This window comes from Cervus canadensis, chromosome 10 (assembly GCF_019320065.1).
Source record: "Cervus canadensis isolate Bull #8, Minnesota chromosome 10, ASM1932006v1, whole genome shotgun sequence".
Taxonomy (NCBI): Eukaryota; Metazoa; Chordata; class Mammalia; order Artiodactyla; family Cervidae; genus Cervus; species Cervus canadensis.
Window position 1 is genome coordinate 44,904,081 of NC_057395.1, and position 18,978 is coordinate 44,923,058.

Consider the following 18,978-nt stretch of genomic DNA (forward strand, 5'->3'; position numbering starts at 1 on the left):
CCCTTCCCACCCAGCTCCATGGGGATGGTTCTTTACAGCCTTGGTGTGGAGGAGCCTTCCTGCTTGTGTCGTGTGTTTTCAGGAGATGGGACCCCCTAAGGTGCATCTGTGGGAGCTGAGCTCAGTATACTCTTGCCCCCCTCGAGCTCCTCCCCAGGACAGTGTGTGACACTCACTGTGCACTAAGTGTGGTTCCTGTGATTGGTCAGGAAGAGGAGGTGCCAATTTCTTTTCTTCCTTTCATGGATCAGGCTTTTCAGGTAGGGCAGTGGTAAAGAATCTGCCTGACAGTGCAGGAGATACGGGTTGCATCCCTGATCTAGGAAGATCCACTGGAAAAGGAAATGGCAGTCCACTCTGGTATTCTTGCCTGGAGACTACCATGCACAGAGAAACCTGTGGGGTCCATTGGGTCACAGTAGAGGTATCTTGACTTAGCGACTAAACAGTAACAAAAACAGTTTCATGGCTCATGTTTTCTCTCTTTTTTCCTCTCTCTCTCTTTCTCTCTCTCTCTCTTTTTTAAGCTTTGTTGTTTCACCTTTCTTTATTGTATGCCTTTTCTCTCTCTTCTTCTGTGCGTTCATGACTGGGTACTTGGACAAGCACAGTACACCCACTGTTGGCAGATTTGAACCACATCCTGATTGTCCTTTACTAGCAGACATGGCATGTGCCTGGTCCTGGGGTCAGCCCAACAGAAAACTAAGGGAAACTCAGTTCATTTCGGAGTCAACAACTTACCTGGCCCATGAGTGGCTTTCTGATTCTAGGAAATATATGATTGTTTTTGAATGCTTTCAGTTCAGTTCAGGTCAGTTCAGTCGCTTAGTCTTGTCCGACTCTTTGCGACCCCATGAATTGCAGCACGCCAGGCCTCCCTGTCCATCACCAACTCCCAGAGTTTACTCACACTCATGCCCATCGAGTCGGTGATGCCATCCAGCCATCTCATCCTCTGTCGTCCCCTTCTCCTCCTGCTCCCAATCCCTCCCAGCATCGGGGTAATAGACCAATAATTCCAATGAGTCAGCTCTTCGCATCAGGTGGCCAAAGTATTGGAGTTTCAGCTTCAGCATCAGTCCTTCCAATGAACACCCAGGACTGATCTCCTTTAGGATGGACTGGTTGGATCAACTTGCAGTCCAAGGGACTCTCAAGAGTCTTCTCCAACAGCATAGTTCAAAAGCATCAATTTTTCAGCACTCAGCTTTCCTCACAGTCCAACTCTCACATCCATACATGACCACTGGAAAAACCATAGCCTTGACCAGACGGACCTTTGCTGCTTTCTAATACTCTGTCTAGGTTGGTCATAACTTTCCTTCGAAGGAGTAAGCGTCTTTTAATTTCATGGCTGCAATCACCATCTGCAGTGATTTTGGAGCTCCCCCAAATAAAGTCGGACACTGTTTCCCCACCTATTTGCCATGAAGTGATGGGGCCAGATGCCATGATTTTAGTTTTCTGAATGTTAAGCTTTAAGCCAACTTTTTCCACTCTTCTCTTTCACTTTCATCAAGAGGCTTTTTAGTTTCTCTTCACTCTCTGCCATAAGGGTGGTGTCATCTGCATAGCTGAGGTCATTGATATTTCTCCTGGCAATCTTAATTCCAGCTTGTGTTTATCCAGCCCAGCATTTCTCATGATGTAATCTGCATATAAGTTAAATAAGCAGGGTGACAATATACAGCCTTGACTGTATACTCCTTTTCCTATTTGGAACCAGTCTGTTGTTCCATGTCCAGTTCTAACTGTTACTTCCTGACATGCATACAGGTTTCTCAAGAGGCAGGTCAGGTGGTCTGGTATTCCCGTCTCTTTCAGAATTTTCCACAGTTTATTGTGATTCACACAGTTGAAGGCTTTCGCATAGTCAATAAAGCAGAAATAGATGTTTTTCTGGAACTCTCTTGCTTTTTCGATGATCCAGCTGATGTTGGCTATTTGATCTCTGCTTCCTCTGCCTTTTCTAAAACCAGCTTGAACATCTGGAAGTTCATGGTTCACGTTGCTGAAACCTGGCTTGGAGAATTTTGAGCATTACTTTACTAGCTTGTGAGAAAAGTGCAATTGTGTGGTAGTTTGAGCATTCTTTGGGATTGCCTTTCTTTGGGATTGGAATGAAAACTGACTTTTTCTAGTCCTGTGGCCACTGCTGAATTTTCCAAATTTGCTGGCATACTTCGTGCAGCACTTTCACAGCATCATCTTTCAGGATGTGAAATAGCTTAACTGGAATTCCATCACATCCACTAGCTTTGTTTGTAGTGATGCTTTCTAAAGCCCACTTGACTTCACATTCCAGGATGTCTGGCTCTAGGTGAGTGATCACACCATTGTGATTATCTAGGTCATGAAGATCTTTTTTGTAAAGTTCTTCTGTGTATTCTTGACACCTCTTCTTAATATCTTCTGCTTCTGTAGGTCCATAGTATTTCTGTCCTTTATCGAACCCATCTTTGCACAAAATGTTCCCTTGGTATTTCTAATTTTCTTGAAGAGTCTCTAGTCTTTCCCATTCTGTTGTTTTCCTCTATTTCTTTGCATTGATCACTGAGGAAGGCTTTCTTGTCTCTCCCGGATGTTCTTTGTTTGTTTGTTTTTTTCCATTTATTTTTATTGGTTGGAGGCTAATTACTTTACAATACTGTAGTGGTTTTTGCCATACATTGACATGAATCAGCCATGAACTTACATGTGTTCCCCATCCCGATCCCCCCTCCTGCCTCCCTCCCTACCCCATCCCTCTGGGGCTTCCCAGTGCACCAGCCCTGAGCACCCATCTCATGCATCCCACCTGGGCTGGTGGTCTGTTTCACCCTTGATGATATACATGTTTTGATGCTGTTCTCTCAGAACATCCCACCCTTGCCTTCTCCCACAAAGTCCAAAATCCATCTGTGTCTCTTTTTCTGTTTTGCATATAGGGTTATCATTGCCATCTTTCTAATTTCCATATATATGCGTTAGTATACTGTATTGGTCTTTATCTTTCTGGCTTACTTCCCTCTGTATAATGGGCTCCGGTTTCATCCATCTCATTAGAACTGATTCAAATGAATTCTTTTTAATGGCTGAGTAATATTCCATTGTGTATATGTACCACAGCTTCCTTATCCATTCATCTGCTGATGGGCATCTAGACTGCTTCCATGTCCTGGCTATTATAAACAGTGCTGTGATGAACATTGGGGTGTACGTGTCTCTTTCAGATCTGGTTTCCTCATTGTGTATGCCCAGAAGTGGGATTGCTGGGTCATATGGCAGTTCTATTTCCAGTTTTTTTAAGAAATCTCCACACTGTTCTCCATAGCGGCTGTACTAGTTTGCATTCCCACCAACAGTGTAAGAGGGTTCCCTTTTCTCCACACCCTCTCCAGCATTTATTGCTTGCAGACTTTTGGATAGCAGCCATCCTGACTGGCGTGTAATGGTACCTCATTGCGGTTTTGATTTGCATGTCTCTGATAATGAGTGATGTTGAGCATCTTTTCATGTGTTTGTTAGCCATCTGTATGTCTTCTTTGGAGAAATGTCTGTTTAGTTCTTTGGCCCATTTTTTGATTGGGTCATTTATTTTTCTGGAATTGAGCTGTAGGAGTTGAACTCTGCATTCAAATGGGAATATCTTTCCTTTTCTCCTTTGCTTTTTGCTTCTCTTCTTTTCACAGCTATTTGTAAGGCCTTCTCAGACAACCATTTTGCCTTTTTGCATTTCTTTTCCATGGGGATAGTCTTGATCCCTGTCTCCTGTACAATGTCATGAACCTCAATTCATAGTTCATCAGGCTCTCTGTCTATCAAATCAAGTCTCTTAAATTTATTTCTCACTTCCACTGTATAGTCATAAGGGATTTGATTGAATGCCTTACTATCCCCCAAATCCACACCCCTGTTCTATCAGGGTTTTACATGGTCTTGTGTGTGTTTCCACCCTTACTCCCTGGTCCTGGCCCCATATTTATCTAGTCCCCCCTGCAGGTGTAATGAGCCACTCCAGCTGCTCTTCAGTTCAAACTCAGAGTTAAGTGAAATGGACACCAGTTTCCAGGCAAGCTCCAAGTAGGGGAGAATATTGCACACAAGGATTTCTGTGATGAGTCTGCTTTGAGGGAGGCAGCAGGGTGCTGAGCCGCCACACTTTACAGATCAAGATGGCTCCACTCAAGTTAGGGGAGAGGTGAGTCTGAATAAAAACATACGGAAATGTCCTTCCAGTCTTTTGAATCTTCCCTCATTGTGTGTACACTTTGTTGCTATAGATTTTTTTTTTTTTTTTTTTTTTACTATTTCCCAGAACTCCTACAACATTTTTCAGTTGCTTTCTCTCCATATTTCCCTTTTCAAAGGAGACTTCATTCCTCCAAGCTCACTATTTTGCTGACATCACTCTATGTGTTAAATTGAATTTCCCTTCACAATATCTGCTTGTACCAGTGCATCATGATTTCCCTTACTCTTCCCAAATTTGTTGTAATTTCAGTTGTTTATAGGTTTTTCTTGTTAGCATGTTTAGCATGATAATAAAATATGTAAAATATGTAATGATTACATAATAAGAGTACTCTAAAACGTTATGCAACTCAGTACAAGGTATAAACACTCAAGAGTCTGTTTGAACCTGCACGTGATATCCAAAATTGTTAATGATTAATGCCAAGAAACATTTTGCCAACATGTCTGGTTTTGGTATCCTTTTCAGAATTTCACCCTAGTCAAGTCTGTAAGGGTTTCTCCAGTGGCCCAGTGGTAAGAATTCGCCTGCCAATGTAAGTGACACAAGAGACTTGAGTTGGATCCCTGGATCAGGAAGATACTGTGGCGTAGGAAATGGCAACCGACTCCAATATTCTAGCCCTGTAATGCCGTGAACTGTGGAGCCTGGCGGGGTATAGTCCATGGGGTTGTAAAAGAGTTGGACATGACTTACTGACTATACCTCTACCACCATAGGTGTTTAAAGCAAAATAATTTTGCTGCTGGAAAATTTAAAAAGGCAAATTTGGTTTGTTTCACGTTTTGATTCTCTATTAAGAGATTTTGGAAAATGCTTAATAATCAACACTTTTTAATTGTGTGATTAGTGTGCCGTTCTGTACTATGAAATAGTTGTTTCAATTGATGTTTGATCAAAAGTGGGCTTCACAATTAGAAAAGTAAAATGACTGGTATATGGAGGTTTCTGTGTAATATTTGGGCAATAATTGTTTGGCACATTTCACCATTACATAACTGAAGTTATTCTGATTAAAAAAAAAAAAAAAAACTACCAATGTAACTGGCTTCAATTCTCTTCCTACTCTATGGGCACTGGTTTAATCCTCTCCTCCTCCAATGTACCTGCTAACATTGGACAGTCAGGTGGGGCGTTAACTTCCTGTTATTTATAACCTTGGAGGCAGAAGAAAAGATCAGTCTGCTTATTCAGAGGTGAAACAGGCAATGGATCCCAAAGGCCAGAGAGTGAAGCTTAATGACGGCCACTTCATTCCTGTCCTGGGATTTGGCACCGCTGAAAGTAAAGAGGTAACAGAGGTGGTTTGGGGTTGAGATATAAATAGTAGTGGATGTAACATGAGTGGAAGGGACTTGGGTTGTCAAGCACAGGGCTCCTGGCTAGCTTCTCTAGCCACTAACCAGGCTAGAACCATGTCCTGTGAAAGGGGAGAGAGCATCCAGTTTTCACTCTGCATCAGGGTCTGAGGCTTCGCTCACCTGCAGATAACTCTGGTTCCCCCTGCCCCCTGCCCCAGTTTCTGTCTCTTTCCCAGCTTGGTAGAAGAGGTGAGATTCGGCTGTCAAGATCACTGACTGTCAACTGCTTTGCTTTGAGGGCGATTGCAATGGCCGGGGTTCTCTTTGTAATTCATTAGTTCCAGAACTCTTATCTCCTTCAAAAAAGATGTGACCCAGAGAAGTATTTGAGGTGGAAGGTCCTAAGGATGAGGTGCATAGGAAATAGTGGAGAGAACTGCTTTTCTACTGTGGGGTGCCTGGTAGGTGCCAGGCAAGACACTCCAGCTAAGTTTTGCCTTGTACTTTGGTTGCTCCTTGGAAACTTCTTCTAATGGAAAATATAGTGTCATTTGAGGGGATAAGCTACCATCTTACAGGCAAGGTTTTGTAATGTATCCTTGGGTGTTGTAATGTCTTTTTATTAAAGTGTAGTTTTCAGTGCTTGGACAGAAAAGGGACTAGTGGACAAGTACCTAGACCTGAAGCCAGAAAGTTTACTGTCCATCTTGTCTTTAGAGAATGTGGTTGTGACAAGGTCTGATCCTGAAACTTTGCATCTCACTTTTATCATTTGGAGAATAGAAGGAAATATTCAGAGGCATTTTGGAAAGAGAAGACAGGATTTTGTAGTGCAAAGTAGGGTGTGGGGAGTAAAGTGTCCAGGCTAGTACTGAAGCTCACTGGTCCTTTCCTCAGTACATCCCTGAATGCCCAAGTGTTTAAGAAAGATTGGACTGCACCCAACAGAGGGTGGTTACACCAATTATCTATCTCCTTGAAGTAGAAAAGATTCTGACACATGAAAAATTATGGAGTATTATTCAGCATTTTAAAAAAAGTTAATCCTGCCATTTGAAACCACACAGGTGAATCGGGAGAACTTTAACTAAGTGAAGTAAGCCAGAAATAAAAGGACAAATGCTACTTGATGTTTTTGTGAAAAGTGAAAGTGAAGTCGCTCAGTCGTGTCCGACTCTTTGCTACCCCATGGATTGTAGCCTACAAGACTCCTCTGTCCATGGGATTTTCCAGGCAAGAACACTGGAGTGGGTTGCCATTTCCTTCTCCAGGAGATCTTCTTGACCCAGGGATCAAACCCGGGTCTCCCTCACTGTAGGCAGACACTTTAACATCTGAGCTACCAAGGAAGTCTCTTTGTAGGTGGAATCTAAAATAGTGGAACATATAGAAACAGAGAGTAGAGAAATGGAGACCAGAAGCTGAAGACAAATCTGTGAAAAATGGAAAGATGTTTGTCAACAGTCTAGACTTTCAGTGATAAGATGAATAAGTTGGTGACCTGATGCACAGCACCGTGACTATAGTTATAAATAATGGTTGATACCCTGAGATTTTGTAGAGACTAGATCTTAAGTTTTCTTACAAACTCCATAAAGTAAGGTAAGTGAAATGAGGGATCTGCTAACTGGCTTGTTTTTGGTGATCATCAACAATGGATCCTTATATGAGAACTTCGCTTTGTATACCTTGAATAGATACAGTTTACATTTGGTGTATTCCACATAGCTTCACTGGTAGACAGTGGTCTTAGAAGCTTTCACCTTGCTTCTTAATGCTTTTTGTTATTGTTGTTGTTCAGTCACTAAGTCATGTCTGACTCTTTGTGATCCTATGGATTGCAACAGGCCAGGCTCCCTGTCTCACACTGTCTCCTGTAGTTTAATGTCTTTACCATATGCCGTATACCTTTGTTGATTTTACTGCAAGAATCTTATAGTACAAATAATATTCATGACTACAACTTTATGCTGAGTCCTTTGGGTCCACTGAAACTGGAGGTGGGCTTCAGGTCCTCTGATTCCTCTGATTGACCACAGATTATTAAGGATGTGAGGGTTACTGTGTGTATTTAAAATCTGACCAAGAATGTCCAGGGAAACTGTCCAGGGTTCAGCACCACACATACAGATCTAATCAAAGACATGAAGAAAAGTTGAATCTTTGGAAAATCGAAGCTTGTGCTAACAATCTCTTAATCATGTGGATGTTCAAATTCTGCCTTGTTGCTCATGTAGGTTCTTAAGAGTGAAGCTCTGGAAGTCACCAAATTCGCTATAGAGGTTGGGTTCCGCCATGTTGACAGTGCTCATTTGTATCAAAATGAGGAGCAGGTTGGCCAGGCCATTCGAAGCAAGATTGCAGATGGCACTGTGAAGAGAGAAGACATATTCTACACTTCAAAGGTATTGTGTGTTGTGTGTGTGAATATGTGGGCTAGTGAGTGTGCCCAGGTGACTAATACATAATAGTATCATTTGTTTGGTGAAGAGTTGATTGGTGAACTATGATTTTTGGTATATTCTTAAGGTATTAGAAATCCTTGGTGTTCAGTGGTTAAGAGTTGGCACATTACCATCATTGGTAAAGGAAGTAATATCCCACAAGCCACAAGGGAAGATCAAAAGAAAATTTCCTAAATTATTATTAATAAAATTTCTATTCTTTAATATTTTCAGCTTTGGTGCACCTTTCTTCGGCCAGAGCTGGTCAGACCAGCCTTGGAAAAGTCACTGAAAAATCTTCAACTGGACTATGTCGATCTCTATATTATTCATTTTCCACTGGCTATGAAGGTTGGAAATTTGTGTGATTACATCAATATTATATCTTGTGTTAGAATGTGTGTCAACTTGCATGGATGGTTGAATTAAGATTTTTCTTGGTAGATTGAAGGGATGATTATGCTAGAGTTCAGTTCAGTTCAGTCGCTCAGTCGTGTCCGACCCTTTGTGACTCCATGAATCGCAGCACGCCAGGCCTCCCTGTCCATCACCAACTCCTGGAGGCTACTCAAGCTCATGCCTATCGAGTTGGTGATGCCATCCAGCCATCTCATCCTCTGTGGTCCCCTTCTCCTCCTGCCCCCAACTCCCCCCCCCCCCCAGCATCAGGGTCTTTTCCATGAGTCAACTCTTCGCTAGAGTAGAATCCCCCAAATAATCATTTGTGGTCATCTATTTACCGAGTTTCTTTGAATCTGTTACATGCCTCCCAGACAAAGGAGTTAATAATCTGAGAGTCTCTGCCTGAAAAACTTGAGGAAGTAGAAATAGGTGAGTTCTGCACACAGTCCTGGTTATGACTCCTGAGTGTCTGGGGATTTCATGAACCAAGAGTTTGGTGCAGCTGTGGTGAGCATGACACTGCCTTACATTGAACATGATGAGTTTATCTTGTCTTTCATCCTTTTAAATTGAGCAGATTTGGTGGTGTTCCCTCTTGGGTGAGTCTAAACCTTGTACCTTTATAGGGAATTGGGAGACTTTGTCTACAGTCCTGCCTGACTTTACAAAGAGATTTGTAGACCGCACTTAGTCATTAAGAATGTTTACTTAGAACTCATATAGGGGCACTGTATCAACCTAGAGGGGTGGGATTTGGAGGGAGATGGGAAGGAGGTTGAAAAGGGAGGAGATATATGTTTACCTATGGCTGATTCATGTTGATGTTTGACAGAAAGCAACAAAATTCTGTAAAGCAATTATGCTTCAATTAAAAAAGAAATTAAAAAGAAAGAATGGTTTACTTAGAAATTTTGATCTCAAGTTACAGAACATCAACTCAAGCCATCTAATGCAAAATAGCTAAGTGGACCATGTAGGCTGCAAGTCTCAGACACAGAGAAATTTGAGGATTTGCAGGACTCTTCAGAAATGTCTTCTTTTTCTATCCCTTACCATGGCATTACTATATTTTTATTGAACATTTTCCATTGGTAGCAAATATAATTTTGGGGGCATTTCAAGGCTCTGGGTCTTGAATATTTGAGAGCATGTCTGGATCTTCCACATTCCATATAAACCTAACGAGAGCCTTGCTGGTTTACATGCCTGCTCTAGGGCATCTGATGCTCGAAGGGAAAAGGAAATCTGATATCTAGCCCAGATGTAGCTTGCAAATTTTATTCTGGAAATTATGGCATGGAACTTACTGCCATTCTCAGACCAGAGACATTTCAAGAGAGGCAAGTACAGGAAACAGACAAAATTCACAGAAGTCACTGGAAGTCCGTTTTAGGACATAGAAAAATTGTATTTTTTGTAACACATAATAAGTGTAAGACAATAAAATAAGCCTCCCTCCTATAGAAATTTCTTACAACTCCATACACAAATCACCTTACGAAGATTAGTATGTAGAAAGTTGTAAACCTACCTCGTGGAGATTTAATTCCTGGTGCCTTGCAGCCTGGCTAATTGTGGAGAAATTATTTGGTCACATCCCTAATATTCCTGCTTCTGTTCCAGCCAGGGGAGGAATTTTTTCCAAAAGATGAAAATGGAAAACTGATAGTTGACTCGGTGGATCTCTGTCACACATGGGAGGTGAGTCCAGGGAGGAGAGAACCAGTGGAGGAGCCAGGAGAGGGGGAACCTCCTTCATTTCTTCTACCTGTGAGAATGGGCTGTGGACCATCTGACTCAGCAGTTCATGAATCTAAGGGCTGGGATGCTGGGGTTGTGGGGAAGAAACCATTGCTGAAATGTTTACATAGAGGAATGAAATGGAGAATTTTGGACAATGAAGACAATGTGTTTTTCTTTCCATGTGATATGTCTTCTTCAGTTTTTTTTTATGGAGGAAATGGTAATTCTTCAATTTACATGTTGACTTTCTTCTGTTTTTTCCTCTTGATGCTCAATGTTAATTCTTGAACATGACCATGTTTATTGATTTTTTTCAGCATGTATTTTTGTTCTATTGCCCGTTCCAAGTGACTGCTCACCACCTCTTCTTCCCCAGGCCCTGGAGAAGTGTAAGGACGCAGGGTTGACCAAGTCTATCGGGGTGTCCAACTTCAACCACAAGCAGCTGGAGAAGATCCTGAACAAGCCAGGGCTCAAGTACAAGCCCGTCTGCAACCAGGTGAGCAACTCAGCTCCTGTCCCTCCTGCTCTTCAGGCCCTCCTTCTTGCACTGGAGCCAAACATCTGTCTATCCTCCCCTCCTGTTCATCCAACCTTTGTGGACAGAGGACTCTAGAGAACAGAATCTCTATCTGGATGGTGTGAATAGAACCCAAAATAGTATCTCTATGTAGTCTGGATGGAAAAGGTGGGGGAGGGCATCCTGATGAATTGTAGGTAAAACCTAGAACTAGAGGTAGGAGGTGTTTCCCTGAGATTAAAGGATGACAAGATTGGATGGGAAAGTGCCCTGAAATGAACTGTGTATAGGAAGGAAGCAATGAAAACATAGAATGAAAAGTAAATTAATAAATTAACAAATCAGCTGAGATGGGTGATGAGGGTTTGTGTGGGGTTCTGATGGCTGAATCCTTAGTCTTGTTGTCTCAGCATTTATGAGTCTCAACAGGGAGCACAGAACAGAAAAATGTGCTGGTGATGATGAAAGTCATCCAGGTTACAGGGTGAAGTTAAAGGCTCGTGAAGACGCTAACAGAAGATAAAACATTTACCTGGGAATATCTACTCAAATATAGAGTACACCTTTTGATTACTCAGTCTTGGACTGGTTCTCCCATCCATGGTCTGTCATAAAATTAACTGTATAAACACACTCTTCTCTATTTCTCTCTAGATGTTGATATTTCCAGTTTACATTTAATATTGCAATCTTTCCTTTCAGTTCAGTTCAGTCGCTCAGTCATGTTCAACTCTTTGTGACCCCATGAACAGCAGCACGCCAAGCCTCCCTGTCCATCACCAACTCCCGGAGTCCACCCAAACCCATGTCCGTTGAGTCAGTGATGCCATCCAATCATCTCATCCTCTGTCGTCCCTTTCTCCTCCTGCCCTCAATCTTTCCCAGCAACAGGGTCTTTTCAAATGAGCAGCTCTTCACTGACTTTGGGTGGCCAAAGTATTGGAGTTTCAGCTTCAAAATCAGTCCTTCCAATGAACACCCAGGACTGATCTCCTTTAGGATGGACTGGTTGGATCTCCTTGCAGTCCAAGGGACTCTCAAGAGTCTTCTCCAACACCACAGTTCAAAAGCATCAGTTCTTCGGTGCTCAATTTTCTTTATAGTCCAACTCTCACATCCATACATGACCACTGGAAAAACCATAGCCTTGACTAGACAACCTCTGTTGAAAAAGTAATGTCTCCGCTTTTTAATATGCTGTCTAGGTTGGTTATAACTTTCCTTCCAAGGAGTAAGCATCTTTTAATTTTATGGCTGCAATCACCATCTGCAGTTGTTTTGGAGTCCCCCAAGATAAAGTCAGCCACTGTTTCCACTGTTTCCCCATCTATTTGCCATGAAGTGATGGGACCAGATGCCATGACCTTAGTTTTCTGAATGTTGAGTTTTAAGCGAACTTTTTCACTCTCCTTCTTTCACTTTCATCAAGAGGCACTTAAGTTCTTCCTCACTTTCTGCCATAAGGGTGGTGTCATCTGCATAGCTGAGGTTATTGATATTTCTCCTGGCAAACTTTATTCCAGCTTGTGCTTCCTCCAGCCCAGCATTTCTCATGATGTACTCTGCATATAAGTTAAATAAGCAGGGTGACAATATACAGCCTTGACGTTCTCCTTTTCCTATATGGAACCAGTCTGTTGTTCCATGTCCAGTTCTAACTGTTGCTTCCTGACCTGCATACAGGTTTCTCAAGAGGCAGGTCTGGTGGTCTGGTATTCCCATCTCTTTCAAAATTTTCCACAGTTTATCTTTCCTGTAGGCACTTAAAACTTTTAATCTTTCTCTGTCATATTAATATTACCTTTTCAAATAATCTGACACTCTTCTCTGTTGACATTCTACAGGTGGAATGTCACCCTTATCTCAATCAGAGCAAACTGTTGGATTTCTGCAAGTCACATGATATTGTTCTTGTTGCCTACGGTGCTCTGGGATCCCAACGAATAAAAGGATGGTACTGAATCCTATTGAAGATAAGTGGGAGTTTCCCTAAAATTCAATTTTTGATGAGATATTTTAAAATACAGTACTCAGATAATTCTCATAAGCAGAGGGGAGAGAGGGGATGGATGGAATATTTTCTTCTCTTTTAACTTCCCATCACCCAGCCATTTTTCACGCATTGTATTAGCTTGTAGACTCATCATTAACAAATGTTTTCATTAAAATGTATATATAATCTCCTAGTTGGAACCAGAGACACAAGCTTATATCATGATTTATGTAGTTATTAACTAATAACATATTTCTAAAAATAGAAATTCCAAGTCTCATTTACCTTATGTCTAAAATTGGGATAATAATATACAACTCTCAGGTCTATTATGATAGAAAAAACTAAACTTTAACCATTTTTGTAAATATCTAAAGAAGAGTAATGAGGGAATAAATGTCTCTGATTTTGAGACTACTTACTTTTTATCAATACCTTAGGAAAGTGAAATTTAAAAAAATCCCTGGTCTTTCCCTTCTGTTTCTCTGTTCATGCCCTTGATTATAGAAGAAAAACAACCTCTAAGAATTAAAGAAAAACCCCACAACTTTAGCAATCCTGGTTTCAGGTCAATAATGCATCCGAATCACCTGCAGAGCTTTGTAAACACAGAATGGGAGGTGATCCAGTTGAGATGCTGATTCAGTTTCCCTTCAGCTAAGCCATGAAATTTGTATTTCTGACAAAATCCCAGGTGATGTTGATCATGCTGGTCCATGGACCACACTTTGAGAAACACTAGTGTAGAGCGTACCTACTTGATCTGTTTGGAAAAACTACTCACGAAGTGAGTACTTAGTCTCAGCATCTCAGCATTTCTGAATTTTCTTCCAGGGTGAATCTGAACCACCCCGTTCTCTTGGAGGACCCAGTTCTCTGTGCCATTGCCAAAAAGCACAAGCAAACTCCTGCGCTGGTTGTCCTTCGCTACCAGATACAACGTGGGGTTGTGGTTCTGGCCAAGAGTTACAACAAGAAGCGGATCAAAGAAAACATAAAGGTGATGAGTGGGGCTGTTGGCAGAGGGGTCCTAAGGAATATCCTTCATGAGGGTCATTCTTTGTCTGTCTCTCAAGACTTTCCTTGAGACAAGATGAATTACCTGTTCTTCTCTGTGCATGAATGCCTTATGTATATTCCTGATGGTTTTCTCCTTCTACTGAGGCAACAGGAGAGGTGGCTTGGCTGGAGAGGGTTCAGTTCTGTTCAGTCATTCAGTCTTGTCTGACTCTTTTCGACCCCATGGACTGCAGCACACCAGGCTTCCCTGTCCATCACCAACTCCTTGAGCTTGCTCAAAGTCATGTCCATCAAGCTGGTGATGCCATCCAATCATCTCATCCTCTATCTTACCCTATTCCTCCTGCCTTCTATCTTTTGCAGCATCAGGGTCTTTTCCAATGAGTCAGTTCTTTGCATCAGGTTGCCAAAGTATTGGAGCTTCACCTTCAGCATCAGTCCTTCCAATGAATATTCAGGACTGGTTTCCTTTAAAATTGACTGGTTTGATCCCGTTGCAGTCCAAGGGACTCTCAAGAGTCTTCTTCAACACCACAGTTCAAAAGCATCATTTCTTTGTTGCTCAGCTTTCTTTACGGTGTACCTCTCACATCCATACATGGCTACTGGGAAAAGCACAGCTTTGACTATGGACTTTTGTCGGTAAAGTAACGTCTCTGTTTTTTAATATGCTGTCTAGGTTTGTCATAGCTTTTCTTAGAAGGAGCAAGGGTCTTTTAATTTCATGGCTGCAGTCACAATCTATAGTGATTTTGGAGCCCAAGAAAATACATTTGGACAGAAAATGGAGATTTTAGTTCCAGTGCTAGGTCTGCAATTTATCCTATCACCTTGTACAAATGATGTCTTCTTACCTTTGTTCTCAATGGATGAAATTGCATTATGTGATTATTTTAAGCCTTTTGGACTTTTTTTTTTCTTTTTTAACAAAAAGCCACAGATTCGGTGTCTTAGAAACAATGAAAATTTGTTTCTCACATTTCTGAAACTGGAGGTCTGAGGTCAGGGTGCCTATATGGTCATGTAATGGCCCCTCCTCTAGGTCATAAGGTTCTCCTTGTATCTTAACATGGTTGAGGGGCAACAGAGTTCTCCCAAGTTTCTTAGATGACTGTGATATTGTTGAAATCTCATTCACTAAGGCTCCATCATCATGACCTAATCACCCATGAATGGCTCCATTTCTAACACCATCCATATGTGAATTTTGGGGCATGAAAATTATGGCAGCAATCTTTCATCTCCAAACCATCGTGGTTTTGTTTTGCATTTTCCTGAATACTAATAAGGTTTCATCTTCATATATTTAACCTTCTTGAGTTTCTGTCTTTGTGAAGTTCCTCTTCAAGACTTTGTCCAATTTTGCATGATGTCTCTCATTTGTTTTCTGTGTAAGAGACCATTACTCTACCCTTAGGCATAAGTGTATAGAAAACTCTCCCCAGTTTTAAGATTTAATGCAGAGATCAGTTATGCATCTCTTGATTCTGTGGTTTGAGTTTCCACCTGCACTCAGCTCAACTGTTGTCCTCTTGGCTGGGCTCCCTAATGCATTTGCAGTTCAGTGCAGAGCAGTTTGGCAGTTCTGCTGTAGCAGGGGGATATGACTCTTCTCAGAGGAGCCTGCACAGCTTTCCATGCAGTTTTTCATATATATTTGGCTAGACTGTGGTCAACTAACTTGATTTTCATCTCAGGATAGTGCTGTGATTTCAAGCCAGGGAGTGGGAAAAAATCCATGTCATTATCTCAGCTCAGAACTAAGTCACCACAGCTTGCAAATTTCAGTCTCACTGCAAGTTACAGGTCAGCCCATGTCAAGAGTCAGGTGCATGGGCCCTTGAAAAATTTGTTTTTCTGTTTCCATTCAAATTTGATTCAAAAATACACCTGAAACTGATTTTCTAATGTGATATAAAAATGATTGCCTATATGTTTGTTGAAATATATTTAATAGATTTTCATTATCAACTCTGTCATATAACAAGTGTCCATAAGTACATTTGTGGCCCTTCTCTTCTATTTAACTATTCAGTTTTCAGTTTTGTGTTTTTAAAATGGAAAATAAATGTTCTTTCTCAGAATGGTACATTTGTTTTTAAGGATGTCTTGACTGCTCTTGACTAGCTGTTCTTTTACTTAAAATTTAGTATCACTTTACTGATTTCCACAAAGGAATATGTGTTTAAGTCATGTTCATGTCACACTGAATCACTCTGGAAAATGTATTTCTTTAGAAAGTTGAGCTTTTTTTTTCTTGACTGTGATGTGAATTTTTAATAATTTGTTGTTCTTTAATGTTTTAAACACTTTTCATTCATAACTGTTTACACTAAAGCATTAGTTGCTTTAGTTGTGTCTGACTCTTTGCGACCCCATGGACTGTAGCCTGCCAGGCTCCTCTGTCCATGCGATTCTCCAGGCAAGTATGCTGGAGTGGGTTGTCATTTCCTTCTCCAGGACATTTTCCCAACACTGGAATCTCCTCCACTAAGGCACTGATGTATAGGTTTCCTTAGATTTACTCATAGATAATGAACAAGTTTCATAACATATTCCTGAACAGGATTGCAAGGGGGCATTTCCTTCCCACACTGCTTCAGCTGAATGCTGTCACCCTTAGGGCGTGTTGGGGAGAGGCAAACAGTCTAATGTTAGCTCAGGTTCAGTATCAAATCAGGAGTGTCTAAAGCAGTGTGTTTGGAAAAAGCAGTTTTAGTTTGTTTTCTGTCACAAGTGATTCACTCAGAAAGATAAGGGACTGATGCACTGTAATGTTTGTGAGGTGGACAGAGAAGGAGAGGGTGTAGGAAGGAGAGGTGAGAACTCAGCAGAGGGGCCCAGGTTGTTCTCCTGTAAGCTGAGGACACACATGGCTTTCCTGCCCCCTCTTCTTGTCTCCATCCAGCTGGAAAGTCCTCCAGTCCCCAGGGGGAGGTCAGCTCCTTCTGGGAGAGGTTAATGTGATTGTTCCTTCCTTCCAGGTGTTTGACTTTGAATTAAGTCTGGATGACATGAAAGCAATTGATGGCCTCAACAGAAATATAAGATACTATGAATTTCTAATGTAAGTGACTGTTTCACATACACAGTTTTTTGTTTTTTTGTTTTTGTTTTTGTCACAGGCAGGTGAGCAGGGAAACTAAGCTTTTTAAAAGCGTAATTCTTGGAAGACAGTCTTGATTTCTAGTGTAGGAGTCAGCCAGGTACTTCCTGCAGACCTCAAACCAGATTTCCTCCAGAGCTCCATCCTTGATCAACAGAAATGTGATTGGGGCCCAGGATAGCCCATCAGTAAAACTTCCACAGTTGACATTGAGGTGAATGAATTCACTAGTTTGTTCCCCTAAACCTTGTGCCTGGTGTACCTCCTCTCAGAGCCCAGGGAGCCAGGAAACACAAAGGGCACAATGCCTGCAGCCGATTATTCTTTCAGTGACCAGTGAACATGTTTAATTGTTAATTCTATTTATGTCAGGGGAATATATTAATTAAAACGGTGTTATAATGATGTCAGGTTTCATAAATGAATCCATCTCTTTGTCTTCCAGTGGTGTCAGTCACCCTGAGTATCCATTCTCTGAAGAATATTGACTCTCAGCTCTCACTGTGGTTCTTCCATAACTTGTTACTTCTAGAGTGGTGAAGAAAATTTTTGTGCCTGAAGGAGAAGTTTAAATCAAGTGTCCGAACTTGTGAAACCATGCCTTTCCTTTTAAAAATAAACAGTTTATGAAACAGCATAGACTTCAAAGTAAGAATACTCTTTCTTCCTGATGATTGAAATAATACATATGTATGACAGAATATTTAGATAGAGAAGGGACAGGATGGGCAATGATGATCAGCTGTGTTTACCCATTGGATAACAGTTACCTTTGATGCGTTTACCTTGTGATTTTCTTAGACAAATGTGTGCATTTGTTTACTTACAAAGATAAATAAACTTCAATCTACAGGTTGTATACTTCTCTTGAAACATAGCCTAAGTATCCTGGTGAGCTAAAAATATGAGTTAAAAAATCCAGTATTATATTTCTCTTCCTGTATAGTAAGCAGCACATCTTACCCATTTATGTAATTTCTTGTTTGTCTGCCCATGCTCAGCATATTGATGAATCCTTACATATTTTGAGTTTATTCATTGGTCATTCAGGAAAACTTTATTGACCATTCTTTAGTAAGAAATTGTTATATCAATAAATGTCAATAAGTGAAATGAGAAATGTCTTGAGTCTTGTGGAGAATGAGACTGTGAATGATATCAGGAGAATTTAGCTGTTAGAAATGGGTAAGTGTCTGTTGAGATAATTCTGCACAATATCTCCCATTTCCTCTGTACATCTTTTAGGCAGAGACACCAAATCCTCTTCACCTCACATACCTTTTCAAACAGGCTTGCTTTTACAAACAGCCTTGAAAATAAAGATAGTGGCTCCCTGCATTTCTCTGGAATAGTAAACACTTACTCCAGGAAGGGAGAATATTCATGGAACATTTAAAGGCCAGCAAGTTGGCTGATGTGGGTGGATTTAGTGAGTTGGGGAGACAGGAGCTGAAGACAAGTCAGAGAGCTGGTGGGGCGGGGGGTCCTTGTCACACAGGCTTTTAGAGAACTTTACTGTGAGGGAAATGGCGAAGGATATTTCCAGAACACTGCTCCTTGGGCTCCTCTCTGATAGCCAATGACCATCCTGGCCTGTCCAGACGTCCTGCTGGTCTGATACAACTCTGTATCCCCCACTACCCACTCTGCCCAGCACATATGGCCCTTGCCCCAGGGAGAGTGAACTGGATCCAGAGGCACTGAGGGGGGCATCTCTGGGCTGGGGGCATATGGGCTGCCCAGTAAATCGGCCAAGTCCTGGGCAGCGTCTGGTGACCCCTTCAATCTGTTCCAGGAGCAGAAGCGGGTGCATGTCTCAGGAGAGGAGTCAGGTTCCGGAGCCTCCTGTGGGCCCCTCTGGGTTCACAGCAGCTGCGGAGTTGTGACCTCCCGGGGTCGTCCCAGGGCTGCGGTGCCCAGTGCATGGTGTGCATGGGTCTCTGCAGTGAGGACCTCCAATTCCCTGTCCCCCCTCCTCATCTGGGGCCCTCCTGTGAACTCAGTCCTGATCTGATGGCTTCTCTTCCCTTCCCACCCAGCTCCATGGGGATGGTTCTTTACAGCCTTGGTGGAGGGGGCTTCCTGCTGGTGTCGTGTGTTTTCAGGAGATGTGACCCTGATATGCTCCTGGGGGGGGGGTGATCTCAGCGTCAGCTTGCCCACCTGAAGCTCCTCCCTAGGACAGTGTGTGACACTCACTATGCACTAATTG

At 41.9% G+C, this 18,978-nt stretch overlaps 1 protein-coding gene across 4 annotated transcripts in view; it reads left to right on the plus strand.

Annotated features, from left to right (window-relative positions):
• LOC122448512 (prostaglandin F synthase 1-like) overlaps positions 1-17,880 on the plus strand; it is a 54,492-nt gene extending 36,612 nt beyond the window's left edge. Inside the window, exons 1-9 of one of the 4 annotated variants that reach the window (XM_043479858.1) lie at positions 5,401-5,529; positions 7,776-7,943; positions 8,217-8,333; positions 10,008-10,085; positions 10,504-10,626; positions 12,492-12,601; positions 13,475-13,640; positions 16,645-16,727; positions 17,212-17,880. In XM_043479858.1, the coding sequence (XP_043335793.1) occupies positions 5,446-5,529; positions 7,776-7,943; positions 8,217-8,333; positions 10,008-10,085; positions 10,504-10,626; positions 12,492-12,601; positions 13,475-13,640; positions 16,645-16,727; positions 17,212-17,254 (972 nt within the window). In that variant the 5' untranslated portion in view covers positions 5,401-5,445 and the 3' untranslated portion in view covers positions 17,255-17,880. Of the gene's footprint in view, positions 1-5,400; positions 5,530-7,775; positions 7,944-8,216; positions 8,334-10,007; positions 10,086-10,503; positions 10,627-12,491; positions 12,602-13,474; positions 13,641-16,644; positions 16,728-17,211 lie in introns of those variants that run through there. The other 3 variants (XM_043479861.1, XM_043479863.1, XM_043479860.1) reach the window with 3 other exon arrangements.
• The last annotated feature ends 1,098 nt before the right edge of the window (positions 17,881-18,978 follow it).